The sequence below is a fragment of the Coniosporium apollinis genome (assembly GCF_000281105.1).
Source record: "Coniosporium apollinis CBS 100218 chromosome Unknown supercont1.28, whole genome shotgun sequence".
Taxonomy (NCBI): domain Eukaryota; kingdom Fungi; phylum Ascomycota; class Dothideomycetes; genus Coniosporium; species Coniosporium apollinis.
In genome coordinates, this window is record NW_006913290.1 from 290,757 (window position 1) to 311,388 (window position 20,632).

At 55.8% G+C, this 20,632-nt stretch overlaps 7 protein-coding genes across 7 annotated transcripts; 4 read left to right on the forward strand and 3 right to left on the reverse strand.

The window, feature by feature from the left end:
* Positions 1-2,098: 2,098 nt before the first annotated feature.
* On the reverse strand, positions 2,099-3,502 carry W97_05838 (uncharacterized protein; the record flags this gene model as incomplete). The annotated part of the gene is made up of 1 exon (XM_007783719.1): positions 2,099-3,502. The coding sequence occupies one exon, from the start codon at positions 3,500-3,502 to the stop codon at positions 2,099-2,101; it is 1,404 nt and encodes a 467-aa protein (XP_007781909.1).
* A 459-nt stretch (positions 3,503-3,961) lies between these two features.
* W97_05839 (uncharacterized protein) lies at positions 3,962-5,126 on the forward strand (the record flags this gene model as incomplete). The annotated part of the gene is made up of 2 exons (XM_007783720.1): positions 3,962-4,255; positions 4,341-5,126. The coding sequence occupies 2 exons, from the start codon at positions 3,962-3,964 to the stop codon at positions 5,124-5,126; spliced, it is 1,080 nt and encodes a 359-aa protein (XP_007781910.1).
* A 1,628-nt stretch (positions 5,127-6,754) lies between these two features.
* W97_05840 (uncharacterized protein) lies at positions 6,755-8,281 on the forward strand (the record flags this gene model as incomplete). The annotated part of the gene is made up of 6 exons (XM_007783721.1): positions 6,755-6,804; positions 6,854-7,460; positions 7,514-7,585; positions 7,636-7,719; positions 7,773-7,856; positions 7,916-8,281. 6 exons carry the CDS (start codon positions 6,755-6,757, stop codon positions 8,279-8,281), a joined length of 1,263 nt encoding a protein of 420 aa, XP_007781911.1.
* A 1,442-nt stretch (positions 8,282-9,723) lies between these two features.
* On the forward strand, positions 9,724-12,438 carry W97_05841 (uncharacterized protein; the record flags this gene model as incomplete). Its single annotated transcript, XM_007783722.1, has 4 exons — positions 9,724-9,784; positions 9,868-10,158; positions 10,234-12,123; positions 12,179-12,438. The coding sequence occupies 4 exons, from the start codon at positions 9,724-9,726 to the stop codon at positions 12,436-12,438; spliced, it is 2,502 nt and encodes an 833-aa protein (XP_007781912.1).
* Positions 12,439-13,567: 1,129 nt separating this feature from the next.
* Positions 13,568-15,074, forward strand: W97_05842 (uncharacterized protein; the record flags this gene model as incomplete). The annotated part of the gene is made up of 4 exons (XM_007783723.1): positions 13,568-13,694; positions 13,757-14,040; positions 14,090-14,370; positions 14,432-15,074. The coding sequence occupies 4 exons, from the start codon at positions 13,568-13,570 to the stop codon at positions 15,072-15,074; spliced, it is 1,335 nt and encodes a 444-aa protein (XP_007781913.1).
* A 967-nt stretch (positions 15,075-16,041) lies between these two features.
* W97_05843 (uncharacterized protein) lies at positions 16,042-16,662 on the reverse strand (the record flags this gene model as incomplete). Its single annotated transcript, XM_007783724.1, has 1 exon — positions 16,042-16,662. One exon carries the CDS (start codon positions 16,660-16,662, stop codon positions 16,042-16,044), a length of 621 nt encoding a protein of 206 aa, XP_007781914.1.
* Positions 16,663-17,249: 587 nt separating this feature from the next.
* Positions 17,250-19,922, reverse strand: W97_05844 (uncharacterized protein; the record flags this gene model as incomplete). The annotated part of the gene is made up of 4 exons (XM_007783725.1): positions 17,250-17,479; positions 17,544-18,889; positions 18,946-19,260; positions 19,333-19,922. The coding sequence occupies 4 exons, from the start codon at positions 19,920-19,922 to the stop codon at positions 17,250-17,252; spliced, it is 2,481 nt and encodes an 826-aa protein (XP_007781915.1).
* Positions 19,923-20,632: the final 710 nt, after the last annotated feature.

Here is a 20,632-nt window from a genome sequence, read left to right on the forward strand (position 1 = left end):
GAGGCTGGTTTGGGAAGGGCGTTGGATGGGCGTGGGAAGGGCGCGTGAAGGTGTTGTCCAGGGAGTAGGATGGAAAGTTGTTCGAGCTGCAACTGGGCAAAATTTCGGCCAGCTCTGATGTGGGAGGAGGGCCACCGAAACGGCTAGGGCGGGTCCTCGTGGAGCCAAGCGGAGCTACTTGGAGCGGTCTGGTGGGCTAGGTAGAGAGCGTGTGGTTTCAGATGCAAAGGCAGATGCAGGTGCAGCGACGGCCGTCACAGCGTTGGCAGAGAGGGATGATGTGATTGCGGGAGAGCGGCGTAGTTGTAGTATTAAGGAGAAGAGGGCTCATCGCACGGCCTGGAAACGGGCCTCCTTTCAGTGCTTTCGTTGCCCTGTTCGCTGCAGGCGCAAGTCCCATCATTTGATGTGCGAGCCGACAGGGGGCCCTTCTTAGCCGTCCTCCAACCCGCCAAACAGATCTACAAAGCCTACGCAGACCGCATACAACAACCTCTGCTCAGAGTCTCTGTGGGCCAGCACTCTTGCCACAGCATGCTTCGACCGACTCTTGCATCTCCGTCTGTTGCTCTCACACGCTGCTCACTGGCTCGCCAGTCGGCTTCTCTGCCAGCGAGTGGATGACCTGCAGGGAGCATGACTCTCGCGCGTGTCAGCGACCAGCAGCGACGGCTTCTGCAACATGGCAAATCGCGGCTCGTCACCTGCACAGCTTGGGCTGCCACTAACTCTTCACCTCCTGCACTGCTGGCGCAACCCCCTCCTTCATCTTTCAGGGGACGCCGGTACGAATGCCACTAGCTGATGCTAAGAGCGTAGCTGCTGGGATTGGTTGCGGCCCGTCCGGCTCCTCGATAGTCTGCTTTCTCGAACGGCGGGAAGAAGGAGATTAAGGAGGCGGATGAGATCCCTTTGGGACAGGTGGCGTCCTCGGCCTCTGGCTCAGGGGTGCCTTCACGCGAGCGGCGCCATCAACCAGTGCTTCTCAACGCGGACTGAAAGCGATGGTCGAGCACTAACAAGCACTGCTGGATCAACGGCTAACGTCATCTGCTGGTGAAGCTGCAGATCATCAGATTAGATCCGTGCTCTGCATCGGCTTTAATACGTGCTGTCCCTGTTCACGCAGAAAAGCACTCAAAGACCCAACAGCTCACGCAGCACGATCGACCACAAGAGCTTCAAGCTGGCAGACGCTCTGCGTGATCCGACGCTGCTGTCACTTACTATGTGCTCCTGGGAGCGGCCCGTTCGACCACTGACAAGCACCTCCAACCCAAACCGTAAGTCTCTCTCAAAAACGCCATGTCGCCAGAAAGGCACGCTGCACAAAATTACTTCAGGGCCACGACTTCTGGCAAGCCGCTGCCGTCCCCATCATGTGTGATCAAGGACTGACCATGTGCAATCCCGTCCACATTGGTTGAGATGCCTCTGGATAGTCACACCAACATGAGGATGGGTGCAGCCATCCGGAGAGCAGCAACGCGCATGGCACGAGTCTGAGAACAAGCAAATCCTTCGCCTCACTCAAGCCCACCGCGGTCATATCGCTCAAAGAAGCAAACCGCTCAGGTCGTACTGCAGAAGTGGCTTCATCACTCCACATGCTTGATGAAAGAGAAGTCTCGAGGATGTCGCTGTAGCCGCCGGGGCTCGCTTCACCCCAGCAAGAAGCCTTCGGACAGTCCCGACTGGCTGGCAGACAACAAGGACCGTCCCAGAGCCTTCCCAAGCCCGCATGCATGGTTAATCATGTGACCTTGTGGTGTGTTGCAAGTCGCGCAGCTCTCTAAGGTTTGAATACCGCTCAGCAGTAGTAAGAAACCGTCCGATACAGCTGATTCGTTGCACTGTTGGACTGGCCTCTCGAGTGCCTGCTTGATACTGTAAATGCAACGGCAATATCTTGCGAAATAATGCAGTCGAGCAGATGCGCGATCGTTTCTCACAGGCGGATTACAACAGTTTAAGCGCCATATCGCAGAATGAGAGCAGTCGTTTCTCAGCTCGAGCTTCGATCATGAATGTGATGTCGCGTGCCGTGCCGCTCGGATCGGCAAGCTGCAGGTGATGGATGCATGCTCCGCTGTTCCTTTCAAACAAAGTCGACGGAGCGGCTCCACTCCCCGTCTCCTATCCGCCTGAATTCCACCCCTTCGCCGAAATAGCCTGCGCCCTCCCAAGCCACCATGGTCTGCCCATCATACGGGCCATGTGTTTCGCCTCCGTCACGGGCGTCAGACCATCGATACTCCCACTGCTGGGCTTCTGTTGATCCGCTCTCTTCGTCTGCGTGCAGCGGCTCCACCCAGTCTTCGCCTGTTTCTCTCCTGTACTGCCGGATGAGCATCTCTCGCTCGTGTTCGTATATTTCCGGCTGACCGCGCGTTAGAAGCTGATCCGCGGCGCCTGTAATTGCCTCGACGGCTTCTTTCCGCTTCACTTCCGCCAGGTCATCCGCAGATCCATTCATGTCGACATCCATCGCATCTCCGTTTTTCCGCTTGTTTTTCTGCCATTTGGGTCTCTTCTTCTCCTTGCCCTTCCCTAACCTCGCGAGCGCCTCTAGCACAGTCTCACCCTTGTCTAGCCGTAATATCAGTGTGGTAAGAATCTCGCTCGTAGGCACAGAATCATCCGCTATTGCTCTCTTCCTCCTATCTTCATCCCTCTTCTCCTGCGCCTCCCTCGCCTTCTTCATGTCCTTCTTCGACAACCCCTCGAGCCAAGAATCGTGTACCGCGTCCGGATCCGCCGCCTTCCTGACGTAGTTCCCGCTCTCATCAAACCTGCCCTCCTCGCCCTCCTGCTTCATATTGAACGCATCTAGCTTCGGCGCATGCTTCTTCTTCGCCCCAGCGCCCAGCTCCTCATCCACATCACTCCCCACCCGATCCCTCTCCTCATCGCCCCCGCTCTCACTACTGCTCTCCTGCTCCTGATCCCTCGCCCGCCCTTTTCCCCTAAGCCCAAAATCCGCAGACACATGCCCCCCGGACTTCGAGCTCGCGACTTGTCCCTCAATCTGCTCCGTCTCGAGGAACTTGACCTTCTTCTTCCCGCCCTTGCCCTCCCTGTTTAGATCCTCATCCTCGTCCCCATCCGGCCCCGCGAGATCCTCCTCCAGATCAGCAAACATGTCATTAACCTCCTCGTCCTTACTGCCATGCTGTCCACCCCGCCCCTGCTGCTTCGCTAACTCGGCCTTCTCCGCCGCCCGCGTGTCGAAATTTTCCGTTGAGGAGTCGGACTCGTACCCATCGAGGTTCACGGCGTTGCGCTTGGTGCCCTGCCCGCCTTTGCCGATCTCGTCAAGCTCGAGAATAGTGTCCTCCTCTGGGGCGTCGGGCGCGAGGGTCGAGGGGTTGCGGTAGTCGAAGCGGGGTTTTTTGAGCGAGGGCTGTGAATCGTCGTCGTTGTAGGTACCGGGAGCTGGACGGTGGCCGCGGGCGAAGGACTCGGCGGCGCGTTTGGGGCGGGGGGCGCGGCGGCCGGACATTGTGGGTGGTGAGTGAGGGGGGATGACTTTGGGTGCAGTTTGCAGCTGCAGTCGGTGTTGCTGCTGGCTTCGGCCGGTAGAGATAGGTGCTGGTAATGGTATATAATGATGATGCTGTGGTTCTGGCCTGAGGCGGAGCTTTCTGCGGGTGAAGCTCTGGCCACTTCTCGCGTTGGGTGACGTTTGCCTGCGGAACGCCAGCTCTCACGACGCGGAACATCGAAAGTCTACAAACCGTACACGAAGCAACCTATAAAGTCCTCCTCCTTCCATCAAACATCCACAGCCTCCACATCTCCTCCTAGAACCCTCAGAAGCTTCAAATCTTTGTCCTAGCAGAGGTTCACACTTGGAACCGCCCAGCATGGTCAGTCATCCACCCCAAAATCTATTCCAAGCCCGTCCACGCCTCTAACACCCCTACAGTCTTACCCAGGCTACTACGACCCGAGCGACCCTATGTCCATGTACCAGTACGCCCTGGCCCAGCGGCGCGCCGGCGGCATGGCGCCCCGCCGCTTCGACGAGTACTTCCGCTGCTACCCCGTCGCCATGATGCCGGGCCCGGAGCGGGAGAGCGCAAACCATGGGGGCAAGATCTTCCTGCCGCCTAGCGCGCTGGACAAGCTCACGAGGATGCATATCACGTATCCGATGCTGTTTGAGCTGATCAACGGCGCGAAGGAGAAGGTGACGCATGCGGGGGTGCTGGAGTTTATTGCGGAGGAGGGGAAGGTGTATCTGCCTTACTGGGTGCGTCACGTCTCCTCCCCACAGCGGGACACTCTGGGCACACATGATGCCATGACAACACAACTGACAAACACATCTTTACCAGCTCATGGAAACCCTCCTCCTCTCCCCCGGCGACCTCATCCAAATAAAATCCACCGACCTCCCACCGGGCACCTACATAAAACTGCAACCGCAATCCCCCTCCTTCCTCGACATCTCCGACCCCAAAGCCGTCCTCGAAACCGCCTTCCGCAACTTCTCCTGCCTCACCACCGGCGACATCTTCACCTTCAGCTACAACGACTCCGTCTACAGCATCGCAGTGCTCGAAACGCGGCCCGAGAACCCCAAAAAGGCAATCTGCACGCTCGAAACCGACCTCAGCGTCGACTTCGCCCCGCCCGTCGGCTACGAAGAGCCCAAGCGCGCCCCTGCGTCGGGGACATCCACACCCCGCAGCGGCACCTCCACCGCCAATACCCTAGCCGGTAAAGGCGGCCCCCTACACCCCCACGGCACAATGGCCGCCGCGATAAACTACGCAGCGATCGCCCCCTCCTCAACGACCGCAGCCCAGGGCGCCAAAGCCGTATCCTCGAACTTCGGGTCCGCGGGCCACAAGCTGTCGAGCCGGCGCGGGGGCTCAAAGGCGCCGACGCCGAACCCGTCGACGCCGGTGCAGGGCGCGAGTTCTAATACCCCGCCGACGGTGGTGAGGAGGACGAATGGCCCGCAGCCGCTGCGCTTGCCGCCGGGGAAGCTGTTTCTGGGATATGAGGTTGTTCCTGTGAAGAAGAAGGGGCAGGAGGAGGAGGAGGAGGAGGATAAGGAGGGGACGAGGTTTGCGGGACAGGGGCAGACGTTGAGGAAGAAGAAGGGGGACAAGTAGATGGGCCGTTGGTTATGTGGAGGGAAGTAGGCGGGGGAGGGGCACGTGATTTGACACCGGTCTTTGATTTTATCTGGGAGGCCTGCGGATCTGGCGATGAGTGACGACGGATGCATGGGATGGCGTTGTTGCTTTTTCAAGGGGCTAGACCGGAGTATGAACTCGGCTGGCTAGACTAAGCTGCCGCAAAGGAGGGGATATGGGCTTGGGTATGTGTTGCCCGTCTCGTAGGTGCCTATCCAGTGGTATAGAATCCATAAATACAATTTGCATACTTCTCATGCTATACTCAATGCTCACCTGGCGTCTGCCTGTCATGAATGTGAATCGGTCCAGGGCTGCCGACCGTAAGCCCCGACAGAGCTGCCTTGACATTAGCCACCGTGAACAACACCGCATGACAGAGCTATCCTGCGATGCATCATATGGGTCTAGAACTCCGATCATGTCTTCTCCGTAACACCGCCTGATGTAGGAATTATCGCCCACACCGCTACTCGCTGATATCCTTCCTCTTGAATCATGTTACATCGGAGAGGAAGTTAGGCAAGAGCATTTACAGAACAGGGGAAGGTACTTGGCAGTTGTCAATCAACCTATACGACATACATATAAGCAGATCCATATCTGTCATATGCTTTATCTGTTCAAGCTAAGACAGGTAAATTCAACATACCGTGTGAGTACGTCTGCAGCGAAAACGAGTATCCAAGATGAATAATGCCTTCGTGACATTGTTTCGGACAAGAAACATACAAGAGCCGGATGATGCGGACTCGAAAAAAGCATCGCTTGAAGAATTTGCGCACTGTCACTCAAGGGCAGAACGGAGACCGCCGCAAGTTTAGCGGCGAAATGGACATTCCCTCAGTCAGAACTGACGCCCGCATGTTGTCGTCCGGTTGTGCATCGACATTGCACTGGCACCGCACTGCACAGCCACTTGTCAATCCGGCTGGGGCTCTACAGCACTGGCAGTATCATGCCAGGCGACGGAATGGCTATTGTGTATGCCATCGAGCGCGATTACCAACTTAAGAAGCAGCTTCTGTCTGTCGAAAGCATGCGAAATGCATAGGTGCCTGGAAGTCGATATGCTGGCTGGAGCAGCGACGGACAGGAGTTTCTGAATCGGCAGATACTATTCACGGGGCTGAGGAGCGAATCCGCAATAGACTCCCAAGAGAACGAATGCCTTACAGCCTTGAATGCTGCGCGGATATTAGGGGCTGGACTCACCTGTTCAGGCTCGGACCCCAGTTCGCGGCTGCCTGCAGCTGTCTTTGAAGATGGCCAGTGAAGAAAGTGACTTCTGCACAAAGGACCATTGTACCGCGGCAACTATTAGTCGGGACGCCGTGGCCGTGAATGACAACGGAAGGTGGCAGGACAACGCCTGCACAATGATGTCTGCCCGAGTCGATCCGCAAGCTCATTGGGTTGCTCCAGTACTTCGCGTCCGAGTTCACTTCTGTAATGCTCGGATCGGGACATAAGATTCCTAGCCCGAAATCATCTACCAGTGTTTCATCTGATCGATATCGTGCTAAGGAAGTGCCACAAGCATGGTGGCATAACCATCTTGTCCAGACCTACCTTGAACTATACTTCTGGTGTGAGAGTGTACGATGGACTACGTTGGATCAATGAACCCGAAGTTGCTAAGCTTTGCCGCTGGGTAAGGCCCGCCCAGCTGTTTCCGATATCTATGTCGCTGATCCCAGCAGGCGTACCAGCATCGGCGCCCCCAGGCGGATCCGAGGGAATGGGGTCTGGAGTCGACAGCATGATACTGGAAAACAGACTGTTCCGGCAGCGGCGGCTTGGTGGGAAGCGCCACCGGCATACGACCACGCTGTACAGCCGGGGAATGGCCATCCAATTATAGAAGCGGGTCCACCGATCGTACGACATTCGATGCCACGGACCGTTTCCAAAACCGTCGATGCAGAGGGCTTCGCGACGGCAGATCTGAATGATGCCCTCAGTCACTCCAAATGGTCGTCCGAGTGGGAAGCCCAGAAGGTTGCGGCTATCCAGGCAGATGAGCGTCATGACGTCGAGCGAGCTCACGTGCAATCGTATGCGACAGCAGCAGCCGAGGAGGTCATCCGGAGACATCGTAGCAGAAACTCGGTCGTGCGAGAAATCATCATCGTAGAGCGTCCCAGCTCCAACAATTGGTGCCCAACTGGTATATTTAAATCGAAGTGGTCTAACGGAAAGCCTCAAGGTCATGGTGTACGTGGCGCTCAGGTCTCCTCCTATGCGGACTCCGCGAAGGTCTATGCTGAGGGTGACGTCGTATGCGATCAGTTGTTGAGTGTAGCCAGGGTAAGCATAAGTGACAGAGCAGCTGAGGAAGTATTGTGACTGATTGACTACAGTCTTCCTCAGACTACGACAACGGCTACTCATCCTTCGAGGGGCACCATAGTGGATGTAACACAACCAACCAGGTATTGCGCATCTTGTTCGAACCCGGATGAGGTGGCTGACAGAGTCGCAGACTAGATTCCAACACGGACCTTCATGGGAATACGGATGTGCTGCCACGAGCCATGCTAGAGGCCAAATGCCTGTGTCTGAGAAGGTATCCTCCTCTTCCCAGTCTCATGGAACACTGCTGACTGGACGTGTTGGCAGACTGGCGCCCCGCATCGAGTTTTGAGCAAGGCGTACCCTGATAAGGATACTAGGGCCCGCGAGCCACGGCTGAGAACATCTCTGGTATGTCCTGGCACGCAAGGTATTGCTACCGTCGGCACTTGGCTGATCCATTGTCTCAGCGACAAGACGCCATATATCCTGACAAGCGTAATCAATGGCTTCGATGGGATGTGGTAGGCCGGAGCGATCCAAAGGTGCGAGAGCGACTGCGGACGCCTGGCATCACTGCGAGCCAAGGCCGAAATGGCGAACAGCGTACCGCTGGGAGTGTAGAGAAGCAACACATGCCCGAGCTACGCAGGGCGGACACTGTACCGGTTGATCGAGCCCGCAACTACAACTATCCCAGCCAAGCCAGGGCGACCGACAACCCCGCGCCCTGGAGAGTTCCTGGATATCATGAAGTACGGAGGTGGCCGCAAGAATCACGACTGAGAAGGATACTTGAGTGGGACGACGGAGCACCCCTTGGCCCACGCATGTGAACTGCGTCGGACGGCCGGTTCTTGTAAAGTTCGTTTTTACATATTTCAAGGAGAGAGTGCACTCCTGTTTGGTGTTTCGTCAGTGGATGATACCTATGTTCAGGATGGATGGGACATGCGCCGTACCTCTTAAAACATGCCAGGAGATCCAGCCCCAACTAGGCCGACACTGCGTGGACACAACGTTGAGCCCTTGCGTTACTTCAGGGAGGACACCTTTTGCAACTCGAAACCCTGGAGCGAATGGGAGCCTCTGTACCCAAGCACTGCGGAGTAAATTACCATACACGTTTGGGGTGTACGTCCAACTTCAAGATACTCTGTTGCATGGGTAGGCGTGGTTGAGATGTTTCATGCTGGTTCTGATTCTTTTTCTTCTTTCAGTGTTGGATGGGATACTGAAATGCAGTTCCCATGTTGCGCTTTCGGTTCTGCTTGTTGCAAAACCCCATGTTTAAGCTTTGACAAAGCTATTGATGCTAGATCCGCAGTTCCAAGATCAAGATGAAGGACTGAGTATTCAAGTGGGACAACGTATAGCAAGTTGGCATTAGACGCATAGTTGTTGCAAGTGAAGCCGATTGAGGAAGCAATGCATGTACGGAAAGGAGTAGCGTAAACGCAGACTTCGATAAAGTACACGCAACACTGACGGGCTTCTGATATAATCATCAAGCCGGGTGACAAAGTATACCAGGCTCCCTAGACATAGCACGGCGCTAGAAAGGGAGATACTTCAAAACAAACGAACAAAGCCTTGTAACAAAGCACTGTGGCTTATGAAGGGACATCAAGTCCATCTTGGATTGATATCGCTGCACAATATGCAATCAAAGTAAACTTTCTACATGGCACCAGCGTGTTCCCCCCAGCGCCCAGGCTTCCCAATGTAAGATCCCGGCGCTGTAGTTTATGGTCAATTGGGCGTAGATGAGATCGGCGCTATAGACAAGGCCTTTGGGCGGCTTTCGGGACTTATTTCGGGCTAGAATGAATGACTTAACGGACACCACTCTCCATCTCAGCTGCCACGGTTGGATGATGTGGTTGTGGGTTCAAGCTCGGCTGTCAGTATTTTCCGGGGCCGGTTCAGCAGCCGTCAGAAGAAGTCACGTGCCCCTTTAGCCGCAACGGCTCGAGGGACCCTCAAACAGCAGTAAAGCGCTTGCGGGCGGCTGTGTGCCCACTGTTTAACACCTTCGATCTAAGGGCTGATTGATATGATGGCCTGATCATAGAGACAGCTTCAACCTTACGCTCCGACCGATCCGCTACCGCGCAGGATACTGCGCCGCCGCGCCGCCCCTAGAGCTTCCCTGCATCCTCTCCTCCCCAGCTTCTGCATAGCCGCTTCATAGCGCACGCCGCATGTCACTGCCGACCTACAACGAAGACCTGCGTATAACAAGGTGCCATTGATGGCCTGGCAGTCGCCATCTGCCATGGGCAGTGGAGGGGCAACGGAGAGCAGTGGTCCAGTTGGGACGGAGTATACGCTGCAAGGTGAGCCATGGAGCTTCGCGGAGACGAAAACCAGTCGTGGAAGAGCAACTTTCTCAGAACCATCGCTGACCATTGGATCGTAGGGGTTATGCGCTTTCTGCAGATGGAATGGCACAACCACGAGCGAGCAAGAAATGCTTGGGACATTGAGCGCGCTGAGATGAAACAAAAGATTTCCAAGCTGGAAGGTGATTCCCGATCAGCGAAGAAGCTCAACGACATACTGGGGAAGAACGTTCGGATGCTCGAGAAGGCGTTGAGGGATGAACGCGCAAAGAACAAGGCCTTAGCTGGTAGCGAGAAGCCTCCGGCAGAGGACGAGTCCAAGCAAGGGCCGAAGGGCAAGGGCTTGATGAGGCCGGAGTTGACAAGCGGTATGTACACTGCTAGGCATAGGACTTGTGGCATTATACTGGCCCGGCGCTGACCTGACTGCTCTATATTCGCAGCTCTGCAAATCCACAATTCCTTTCTTGATACTGGAGATCGACCGGAGGCGGAGAAAGAGGCCATGCAAGACAAATCCCGAATATACCTTATCAAATGTGTCGAAGAGATTACTTATCTCCTTACTCCACCGTCTCACCTTCCTCCACCACAAACGAACGCTCAAGCGCAGACGAACTCAACCGGCTTTCTGAGCCAGTCCGAAGCGCCGCTAACAATGGAGGATACCTATCTACAACAGCGTCAGAAGGTTCAGCAGCAGCAGGCTGGAGCGGGCATGTCGCATCAATCAGCATTGCCGAACCACCAGCCTCCGCCCGTGCCCCTAACAGCCGAACCCATGAACTCGATGAACGCGTCATATCAGCCCCCTCAAGCATCCTCCATGACCAGAGACTCCGTCGGTCAGCAATTCTCTTCGCAACCCTCCGCGTTACCGTCGGCAGATCCATCCAGCCAAACACAACAACCACAAGGCACACCCGGATTTCAATCAATAGCTGAGGAACAAGTGGAGAAAGTGACGCACAGCTATGACGCGTACGGCAGACCTGTGCCAGCAAGAGAGGATGAAGCTCTGTCAATTCGAAATGTTGTTTCCGAGGATCCCGATGGCTGGAACTTCGATGAGGGCACGACGCTACCTGAACCACCACCCGATGTACCCCCACCACGGCGGCCAGACACCGACATGTTCCCCAGTGCGAACAGCATACCAGCGAAGTCTCCGCCACGCCCCGGCCCCCAGTCACATGGGCGACGAAGAAGTTCAGGCTCGAGCTCGATGTCGCGGCGACGAAGCCAGGACCACGAAGCGCGCGATACGGCGGCGCAGGCTGCCAAGGCTGATGCACAGGCCTTCAAGGTGCGCTTTGCGCTCCGAGGACACCTGGATGTTGTCAGATCAGTCATCTTTACCGGAGGAGGCAGCCCCTCAGAACCCGAGATCTGCACCGCTGGGGACGACGGCATGATCAAGCGATGGATTATCCCGGCGAGTTACGGCAACTTTGGCCAGCATGGTACCGGGCCTGATCTTGACATTCAGAGTTACTTCTCACACAGAGGCCATGATGGGGTCGTCACTTCGTTGGCTGCTTGTCCCTCCTCTGCATCATTCTCGACTGGTGGTCGAGTAACGGGTGACGGCTGGATATTTTCTGGCGGCCAGGATGCAACAGTCCGGGTGTGGGAGCGAGGAAGAGTGGATCCGAAAGCCACATTAGAGGGACACAAGGATGCCGTATGGACCGTCTGCGTGCTACCCGCAACAAGCGCCTCTGTCTTCGGGCAGGATTCGAACAACTTTGGTGGACCGGATCGGGTGTTACTCGCATCTGGCTCTGCCGACGGCACTATCAAGCTGTGGGCTGTCAGCGCGCCTCCGCAGCTCGCGGCACCGCAAACAGGCTCGAGGCGTGGCGTCGGTGGGAGCCGAAGGCATTCAGTAACCTCCGGCTCGAACTATCCTTCCTCGCCTCAGCCAAATGTGGCCACGGCTACTCCGTTCCACTCTAGTTTGATCCATTCCATCGAGCGTGCAGGCATTCCTTCCCCTACGTGCATCAGCCCGCTATCGCTCACTGGTGAGACTTTTGTGGTCTCGTTCACGGATTCTTCCGTACTCATCTTTGATACTCGAACCGGCGAGGAGGTCATTGGTATGGCAAGTGGCGAGACATATGACGGTACCCCCGATACGAGCATCAACTCCGTCGTTGCGACTTCGGTTGGTCCTGAAGGTGGCATGAGCGCAGACTCTGGTCGAGGGATGTCTGAAGAAGACAGTGGCATGCACGGCGCAACGGGCTCAAGTGATAGAGGCGGAGTGGAGGGCGTCGTGATCACTGGGCATGAGGATCAATTCATTCGGTTCTTTGATGCCAATAGTGGTATGTATCATCGCTCACCTACAATCCGAGCTATAACTGATGAGAAATCTCGCAGGTCAATGCACATACAGCATGCGCGCCCACCCATCCGCCATCTCATCCCTGTCACTTAGCAAGGACGGCCGGGAAGCCGTCTCTGCCGGCCACGATGCCTCGATCCGCTTCTGGTCTCTCGAGAAGAGAATCTGCACACAAGAACTCACGAGCCACCGACCCATGCGCGGCGAAGGCGTATGCAGCGTCGTCTGGTCACAAGATGGCCGACTAGTTGTGTCCGCCGGCGGCGACGGTGTGGTCAAAGTGTTCGCCAGATAACATACCTGACACACGAAATGAAGTTTCGATCTCACGAGATGAAAAGCGGCAGGCATTAGTTACGTTGCGCAAACCATCTTCTATCAACACCTTCTTGTATGTCATTTCAGTTCTAGCTCTGACAGGCCGCATTTGGGGACCACGTCTGGCAGAAAGCATACCGGAGTCGGTCATGCATATGCATCGTACGCGATGCTGGGAGTTTTTTTGGTCGGCCAGCGCTTCCATGTTGATGTTTTCTTCGCTGTATCGTTTGTACATTAGGATTTGGACGGGAGAACAGTGTATCTGAGAGTCGAATACTAGAGGAGTGGTGCGGTGTCTCACTCCGCTGTGTGCACTGGGCTGTTGCCCTCATCGCTACTGGATCGACAATATGCGAATGCTCGCGGGCTTCCCCCTAATGCAAGAACGGGGATCCCCAGATTTAGGGCATCGGTTAGGGCTTCACTTCTGTCTCGCAGACGGTTTCTGACCCTAGACCTCGAATGTAGCTCTACTATCTACCCAACGTCTTTGCAAACACCGAGGCCCTTGATGAGGTTGAAAGGTACCTACACTGCAGACTCCTAGGAGGACTAAGCATCCAAGCGGACAACAAGTCTTGCTGTAAGAACAGCCTTGTACTAAATGCAACCTACCTCAGCTGTAAGGCGATCAATGGTCGAACGCACTTTTATTTTGGGTGTGAAACAGGCCCGGGCGCTCTTGAAACACATGCTCGGCAAGCACCGGGATGTCCTGCATGGCTTTCTGGTGGCTTTGTCCAATCGCGCCTTCCCCAGATTCGGCAGCTGCGACGCGAGTGGCACCTCAACGGCGCTACGGACTGCCCTGTCCCTATTGATTGTCCAGCAGGAATAATAATACCATTGCCCCATTGCCCCATTGCCCTCCAGCAATAACCAGCACAACTCTGCCTGACTTTTTCTACCTGTCTGCTTGCAAGACGGCGAAGGAGTTCTCTCTCGTTTGACCATTGCGCAATCGTCTCCAGACTTCCAATTTCTTATTCAACTCATTCCTTGCATTCACACAGGCCCCGCCTGCCCTCTACACAAACCCAAGTGACCACACAGCTCGTTTCCCAAAGCACCAAAAAGCTCTCAGTCGCTACATTACAGCCAAGATGAACGTCAACAAGAAGCTCGACCGGTTCAAGCAATGGGCGGGAGAGCGCATGGGCGGAGAGGTCAAGACGAACACGTCGGAAGACTTCAAGATGCTGGAGACGGAGATGACCTTGAGGCACGACGGTACGTATACCTCTCTCACAGACGGCCATGGTCCTCCTGTGCATCGTACTGACAAGACCCAGGCATGGAAAAACTACACAAGTCCATGAACATGTACATCAAGTCCCTCTCCAAGCGCAGCGAAGTCGAAGACCGCGAGAAGACCTTGCCAGTCGCCTACCTGGGCTCGACCATGATCAGCCACGGCGAAGACTTTGAGCCGGATTCAGAGTTTGGCATGTGTCTGTCCGCGATGGGCCGAGCGAACGAGAAGATCGGCCGCATGCAGGAATCGTACGTAGCCAACGCTACCTCAAGCTGGCTTGAGTCGCTGGAGCGGTCGTTGGCTCAGATGAAGGAATACCAGGTGCGACCTCTATAGAGAGCTTCCTTGACAGTAGCTGATAACATGACAGACCTCCCGCAAGAAGCTCGAGCAACGCCGCCTTGCGTACGATGCCTCCCTGGCCAAGATGCAGAAGTCGAAGAAGGAGGATTTCCGGATGGAAGAAGAACTGCGTTCCCAGAAGGCCAAATACGAGGAGTCTAGCGAGGACGTGTTCCGTCGGATGCAGGACATCAAGGAGGCAGAGGTGGAGAGCGTGACAGACTTGACGGCTTTCGTGGACGCGGAGCTGGCCTACTACGATAAGTGCAGGGATGTCCTCGTGCAGCTGAAGCGAGACTGGCCAGCGAAGTGAGTATTGAGGCAGCGACAATCATTCTCAGTCACACCAGCAGTTACTAACGCATAGCAGAAGTGCCAATGGAGCAGACTCTCGCGATGCCCGCCGAGCTCCCCGCTCTCGCTCCAACACGACCTACAGCGACCGCTTCACCAGCGTCGAAAACGACCACGAATCCGTCCCCAAGTCGACGATCCCCCGTCTCCCATCCCGCAGCACAACCCAACGCACCGACTACTTCGACTCCGAGCCCCCAGCCCCCGCTCTCCGCCCCAAGATGAACCGCTCCATAACACACGACGCCCCCTCCCCGACTCGGCGCCGCGACATCTCTCCACCCCCAATGCCGCGCATGTCGCGCGTCCCAACCGAGCCCTCCATCCTCCTCGCCAACCGCTCCCAGCTGCGCCCCGTCCGCAGCCGCGGCAACCCCAACCCCGCCACCGTCTTCGACGACCCCTCCGACGACTCCGCGCTGCCGGACAGCAGCAGCCCGACGGAGCGGTCGTACGGGCGCGCGAGGTCGATCAGCCCGGCGACATCATATGGCAGCGGGATGTCGAGGAATGCGAGTTGGTCTACGTCCGAGACGCCGGCTTCAGTCGGGTCGGCGAAGAAGGCTCCACCGCCTCCTCCACCGAGTAGGGCCAAGAAGCCACCGCCGCCGCCGGTTAAGAGAAGTGCGCTTAGTAGTGCTGAGGGGGCTTATGATTGAGGTCGGGGGGCGGATTCAGGCGTTGTTTCTTTGGGGGTGGGATTGGCAATGGTTGGGTTTTCATTGGTTATGGGGTAGCTGGGTTAATGGAGTGCATGGATGAACTGGGAAAGGCACGAGGGACTTGAGATTGGTGACTGGAAAAGGGGAGGGGCGTAGAGGTGTCTGTTCTGGCTTTGTGGGTTTACGGAACTGATCACGTGGCTGCTGGACAGCGCTTGAGTGCTGATTGGGACGATGATAATGCCAGCCAAAACGAGAGCTATCATTCAGTAGCTTGAAACTGTTTCGCTCTCCCTATGCCGAAGTTGAGTGAATCCACAGCGTTAGAAACCAAGGGACACGAAGCTTCTGCTTTGTTGTTGGAACACGCGGCCGGTAATCTGACTTAGTTGCTGGTACCTATTTGCACATCTGCACGAGCTTCTGCAAAACAACCCCTTCGCGTAGCACAGAAACATCCTGGACGATACCCCTGAACTGACGGACCTCGAGACCCGCTCGCGGCTGCAAGCCGCGTGTGGCCTTACAGCAATTATATCCTCCTTCTGCCACGCCCTGAAGTGGGTGTTCATGCAGGCCCTCAGCCGTCAGAAACCCCATCGATTGACAGTTATCAAGGTAGCGGCAACCTTCGACGCTGTCACATCTTCGAGCCTCTTGATGACGAGTTGTCGAGGTTCCTTGGCCATAGCTCCGCGATTTCAGTCTTCTGTTGGGAAAACAAGCCGTAGGCTGGAGACACCTGATCTATACTGGACGGTAGACCGGCCGAAATAGGCGAACAGTTGTCGATGTCGGGTAGCCTTTCGCGAGCCCAGCTCATCTTCTCTGGCCCGTGATAGTACCTGCTCCTCTAGAAGCACCGCACGAGGTTCCTTGTGTCGCAGCTAAGATCGGGTCTACACTGAGACAACGCGCGCCAATGAGCTACCCATTGCCACTCCTCCTCTTCTCCTTCTCGAGCTCACCCACCCCTCTTTCCCACAGCATCAGGCCTAATCCTCCCCTCCTGCACCTCCCTCAACGTCCCAATAACCACCCCCACAACGTCCCCAATGGCCGCCTCCTCCCTATCCGTCATCTTCCTGAGGACATACCTCGCGACATCACTCGGCTCCCTACTCTCCGGTCTCCCAATGCCGATTCCCACGCGTACAAACGGCGTCTGCGGCATCTTGGCCTGGATGCTTTTGAGCCCATTGTGCCCCCTCGCGCTGCCCCCGGTCCTGACTTTGACCTCCCCAACCCCCTTCTCAAGCTCGTCGTGCAGCACGACCAGCACCCCGGCTCTACCTTCTCGCTCCCGCTGGAGCTGCCAGTGCCGCCATGCCGCGGCCAAAGCCACGCCGCTCGTGTTCATCAGCGAGGGCGATTGCCATAGGCACCACGGGTTGTCTGGGTTGGCGAGGTTCTGCGAGACGAGACCTTTGCCGAGCGGTTTGGAGGCTTCGAAGGCGGGGAAGCTGAGGACGACGCGGAGTTCTTGGAGCAGGACGTGGCCGGCGCTGTGGAGGGTGCGGCTGTAGAGAGGGCCCGGGTTGCCGAGAGAGGCGATGAAGAGGGGGATTGGTGGTCCGGGGGGCATGGGGGGAAGATGAGGTGCGCTTTGGCTGAAGTGTTGGCGCGGTACGGAAGAGGAGTATTGTAGTTACAAGCGGGGACGAAAGAGAGGAAAGGAGTGTCGATATATACAGGTTTTGGTGGCAGTGAGCGTTAGTGTTCAGCAAAACGTTGATGCGCCGCTGTCGCCAAGCGGTTCTGCAAACGCGATGTCACGTGCAACATAGCGGAATAGAGGGATATAAAATGGATATGGGTCTGATGCTGTTCGACCTGATGCTACACACCGAAAAGCCGTGTCAGATGAGTTCCCAACTCCACTAGAAACACTCCCAAGTTTTCAACGCGGTCCGGCAAACCCCCAGAATGCCAGCCATCCAAAACAAAAGGAAATGCAAAACGCCAGTATCCAGACAGCCATCCAAGGAACCCAGGCATCCAGACACTATAGCTTCACCGACGGCTGTAGAAGCAGCCTAGATGCGCCCTAGGCGCCTCCCAATATACAACATTAGATGTATGAAACAAGCAATCTCCAGTCCCTCCCAAAAGATCGTGTCATCAAAGACGGTCATCAAGCGTACACGTCGTGCTTCATCCTCCGACTCTTCTCTACTCCATCGGCAAGTGGCCTGCTCTGAAGTCAAAGTTAGTCGCAGGGTCAGACATGCTGAATTTGGGCATCTCGATCGAGTCCTCCATCAGACTCATACCGATGCCGCTGTCGTCGTGCTCTTGCTCCTGAGTATGCTTGGCGTGGGTCGTGTTGATACGAAGGTCCATGTCGAAGCTGTCCGGAAGCGTGGATTGCGCGAGAGGGTGTTGCAGTCTCTGAGAGTTCACTGCGACACTTTGAGTCAGTCAACCATCTATAGCCGGGTCACAGGTTCTGGCGCGTCGACTTACTCTCAATGTCCGAGCGCCCTGTGGTTTGCATGGCTTGCTCGTTGTTCGTTGCGAAGCTGAGGTTGTTGCTAAAGTCCGGGCCAACGCTGCTGTAGCGACTATTGTTCTGACTTCCGTTTCCGCCTGTGGGTAGACCCTCCTGCACCCCGTGGAAGGGTGATTGGCGTGGATCTCCAGGTTGATGATCCAGGAAGCCACCTAGTGATGCTAGCCAAAGGCTCATTTCATCCACGAAGACCTTCGTGATCCACCAGAGATTGAAGCTGTTGCCGTTTTCCACGGTGATCTCTCGGATCGCAGCCGTGCCGATGGCGCTTATGCAATGGAGCAATGTTCGTGTGCTGGCTCCGGGAAAGCGACTTGGTAACCGCGAGAGGAAGCCGGCTATGCGGTCGATGACGGTATCGCTATTGAAGTGCATATTTATATCATTCGCGTTGGCTATGGCGGCAGCCTCCTGATAGTGAGTGTTTTGCTCCAGCCAAGCGGGGGTGTTCAACGGTTGAAGAATGCTCCGCACATCCTGTGTCAAGATCTTGTACGTTTCCTCGTATCCACAGTCCGGCAGTTCGCTTTCCATGATACGCTTCGGGTTGACCAACGTGACCCAGTCATGCCACATAAGATCGCGATTTTGATCGGTCATGAGTAGCGCCGCGGCTGCGTGGGCCGTCGAGTTCACCCTCAGCATCCGATGTAACAGGCCTGCAAATAGCGTGGCCGGCTCAAGCTTCGCCTCGAGAACGTGACGTGGATGCCCATGGAAGACCTGACTGATGTATCCATGCAGCCTCTTTGAGATGGTGCCGAGGAATTGTAGTACGACTGGCGGCGCCACTTGAAGCGTAAGCTGCGAGACGAACCGTATCATCTTCTGATACATAAGCCAGTCGCATTCCTTTATCCACGGCGCCAGATCCGGATGTACGAACAGCTTCCTAGGTGGTACGGTCAATGTCCCGTAGAATGAGGTGAACAGGCGGAAGAATTGCTTCTCTTTGCAAAATCTAACGCAGTCCACAAGAGATGTACAGTGTGTGCGATACAACGCCGAAAGCGCATTTGCCGCGTCCACGTCGGTCCTAGGCGGAACGTAGTTGAAGATGTTGGGTAGCTCTATGGAATCGCTATCTTGAAACGAATCGTGCTCGGGTGGTGCGAATTTGAGCGTCTGCTTGTACATTTCCGATGACTGAGCACCGTGGGAAAACGAGGGCGTGTATGGGTCTGTAAACAAGCGGCCTTGAGACGATGATGAGCCTTCCAGTGGTGAGAGGGTTGGCGAGTCGAAGTGTTGGTCCTGGGATGGAAAAACTGCGGTATCTGCTGGTAGTTGCGGTATCGAACTGAAGTGAACATTAATTAGCTCCTGGCGATATTTGTGAGAATGGGAGGCACATACTTAAAATCCAGCTGGGTTGCCGTTGAATGGCGCCGCGTCGCCTCCTGGTTGTAGTTCTGAGCGGCGACCATACCCTCCGTAACTTGGTATTCTTGCTGGTCATCGATTATTGCCAGATCCACATAATGATACTTTGACTCTCCTCGCACTCCCAAGCGACGTGTCTGAAGGCCTGGAAAAATGACCCGCACTAGCTTCCCAAATGAGGCGGCATTCAGAGGTATCACCCTCTCTGTGGCGCATCTGTTGGCATAACGAGTGTACACACGGCTTCGGGGTACAGATGTCTTTGCGTCTCGGCACACCGATTGCAACCTGATGTAGTTGAGCGGTCAGCCACTGCATGAGCGAGAGCGCTAGAGAGATTATTCGGTTTTTAATCCTTACCATAGCATTCCAAAGAGCTGTTTCGCCTTCTCCGCTCTAGATGTTCGTTCCGCACTTATGACCTCCGCCGCGACGTCTCGTAATGAGCGCCCAGTATTCCTAGTCAACAGCTCCCTAAGCTCAATATCGGCCTGCGCCGTCGTGGTGGCCGGCTTCCTCCTCTTAGGATCCATCTCAGCGCCACTTGCCGTGTAAGCTGATGCGTCCTGTAGGGAGTTTCCAAGATCTGTGGGCGGCAAGTGCCCGTATGCACTTGCATATTGCCCATTCTGCGTGGTTTGCGAAGGCATCTGTTCTCCGTACAGTTGCCCATGGCTGCGTGTGCCGTGTTCAGACATTGCACCCTCGGCGTTGCTAACGTGTTGCGCAGATTCTAACAAAACATGCATCGAATATGTCGAAGCGAGATTGACAGGCTGGTCTTGAGCGTGTGGTTGCGGATGCGGCGGAAACTGCAGGTGCGTCTCTGGTGGGGTATTTTGCGCATTCGTCGAATGCATGCTTGCTGTCGATGCTCGAGACTGGGGTCTTGGTATGCTCCTAGTAGAAGCCGAAGTGGTCGAACGCGACCGCCGCCCAGGATTCGCCATATTGGGCAGTCTCAGACTGGTCTCGATGAAAGGAGCTCAAAGCTGCTGGAGCCTGGGTTCGAGGAGAGCGCAACAAAGAACGAGGATCCGGCAAGCACAGTTGTGCTTTGGAGCGGCAAACTCTATCTCAGATCTTGGGTTTGGCGATAGGCGGTCCTATGGTAGAGGTTGACCGGGGCGTGGCAACCACGGCCGGTAAGAATACCTAGGTACGTAGTCCTGATAGCTGCGCCTGCACACTCTCATCAAAGGCGTGCCTGCTCCCGCGGTGGATTATTGCAGCGTCGTGGTTGTGCTGGTGGTGGTGGGAGCTGATGTTTGTTTACCGAGCTTCGGCGGTTGCGAAGGTAAAATTGCTGCTCACTTCTCACGTGCAGCAGAGGCATGCGCGGTGAATGGCTGCGGCTGCACCGAGTGACTCTGGCGTCGTGACAAGAAAGAAGCTCTCAAAGCATTAGGACTGCGACTTCAGTAAACACAACAACAATAACGTTAGCTGTGGATTCTACGTGTAGGAGTGCCCCCCAGCCGCCCAACACCGATTGCCAGTCTGGGCATCGATCGCCTACCAAGCCACTCAGACGGATGACGTTCTCTCTCCCGCCCACTTCGCTTCCCACAACCCACAACCTACAACACCAACTGCACTGTCAACCACAGCCAACCCCACAGAGTCGGCCTTAGTTGCGAACAATCGTTCTCCTTCAAAC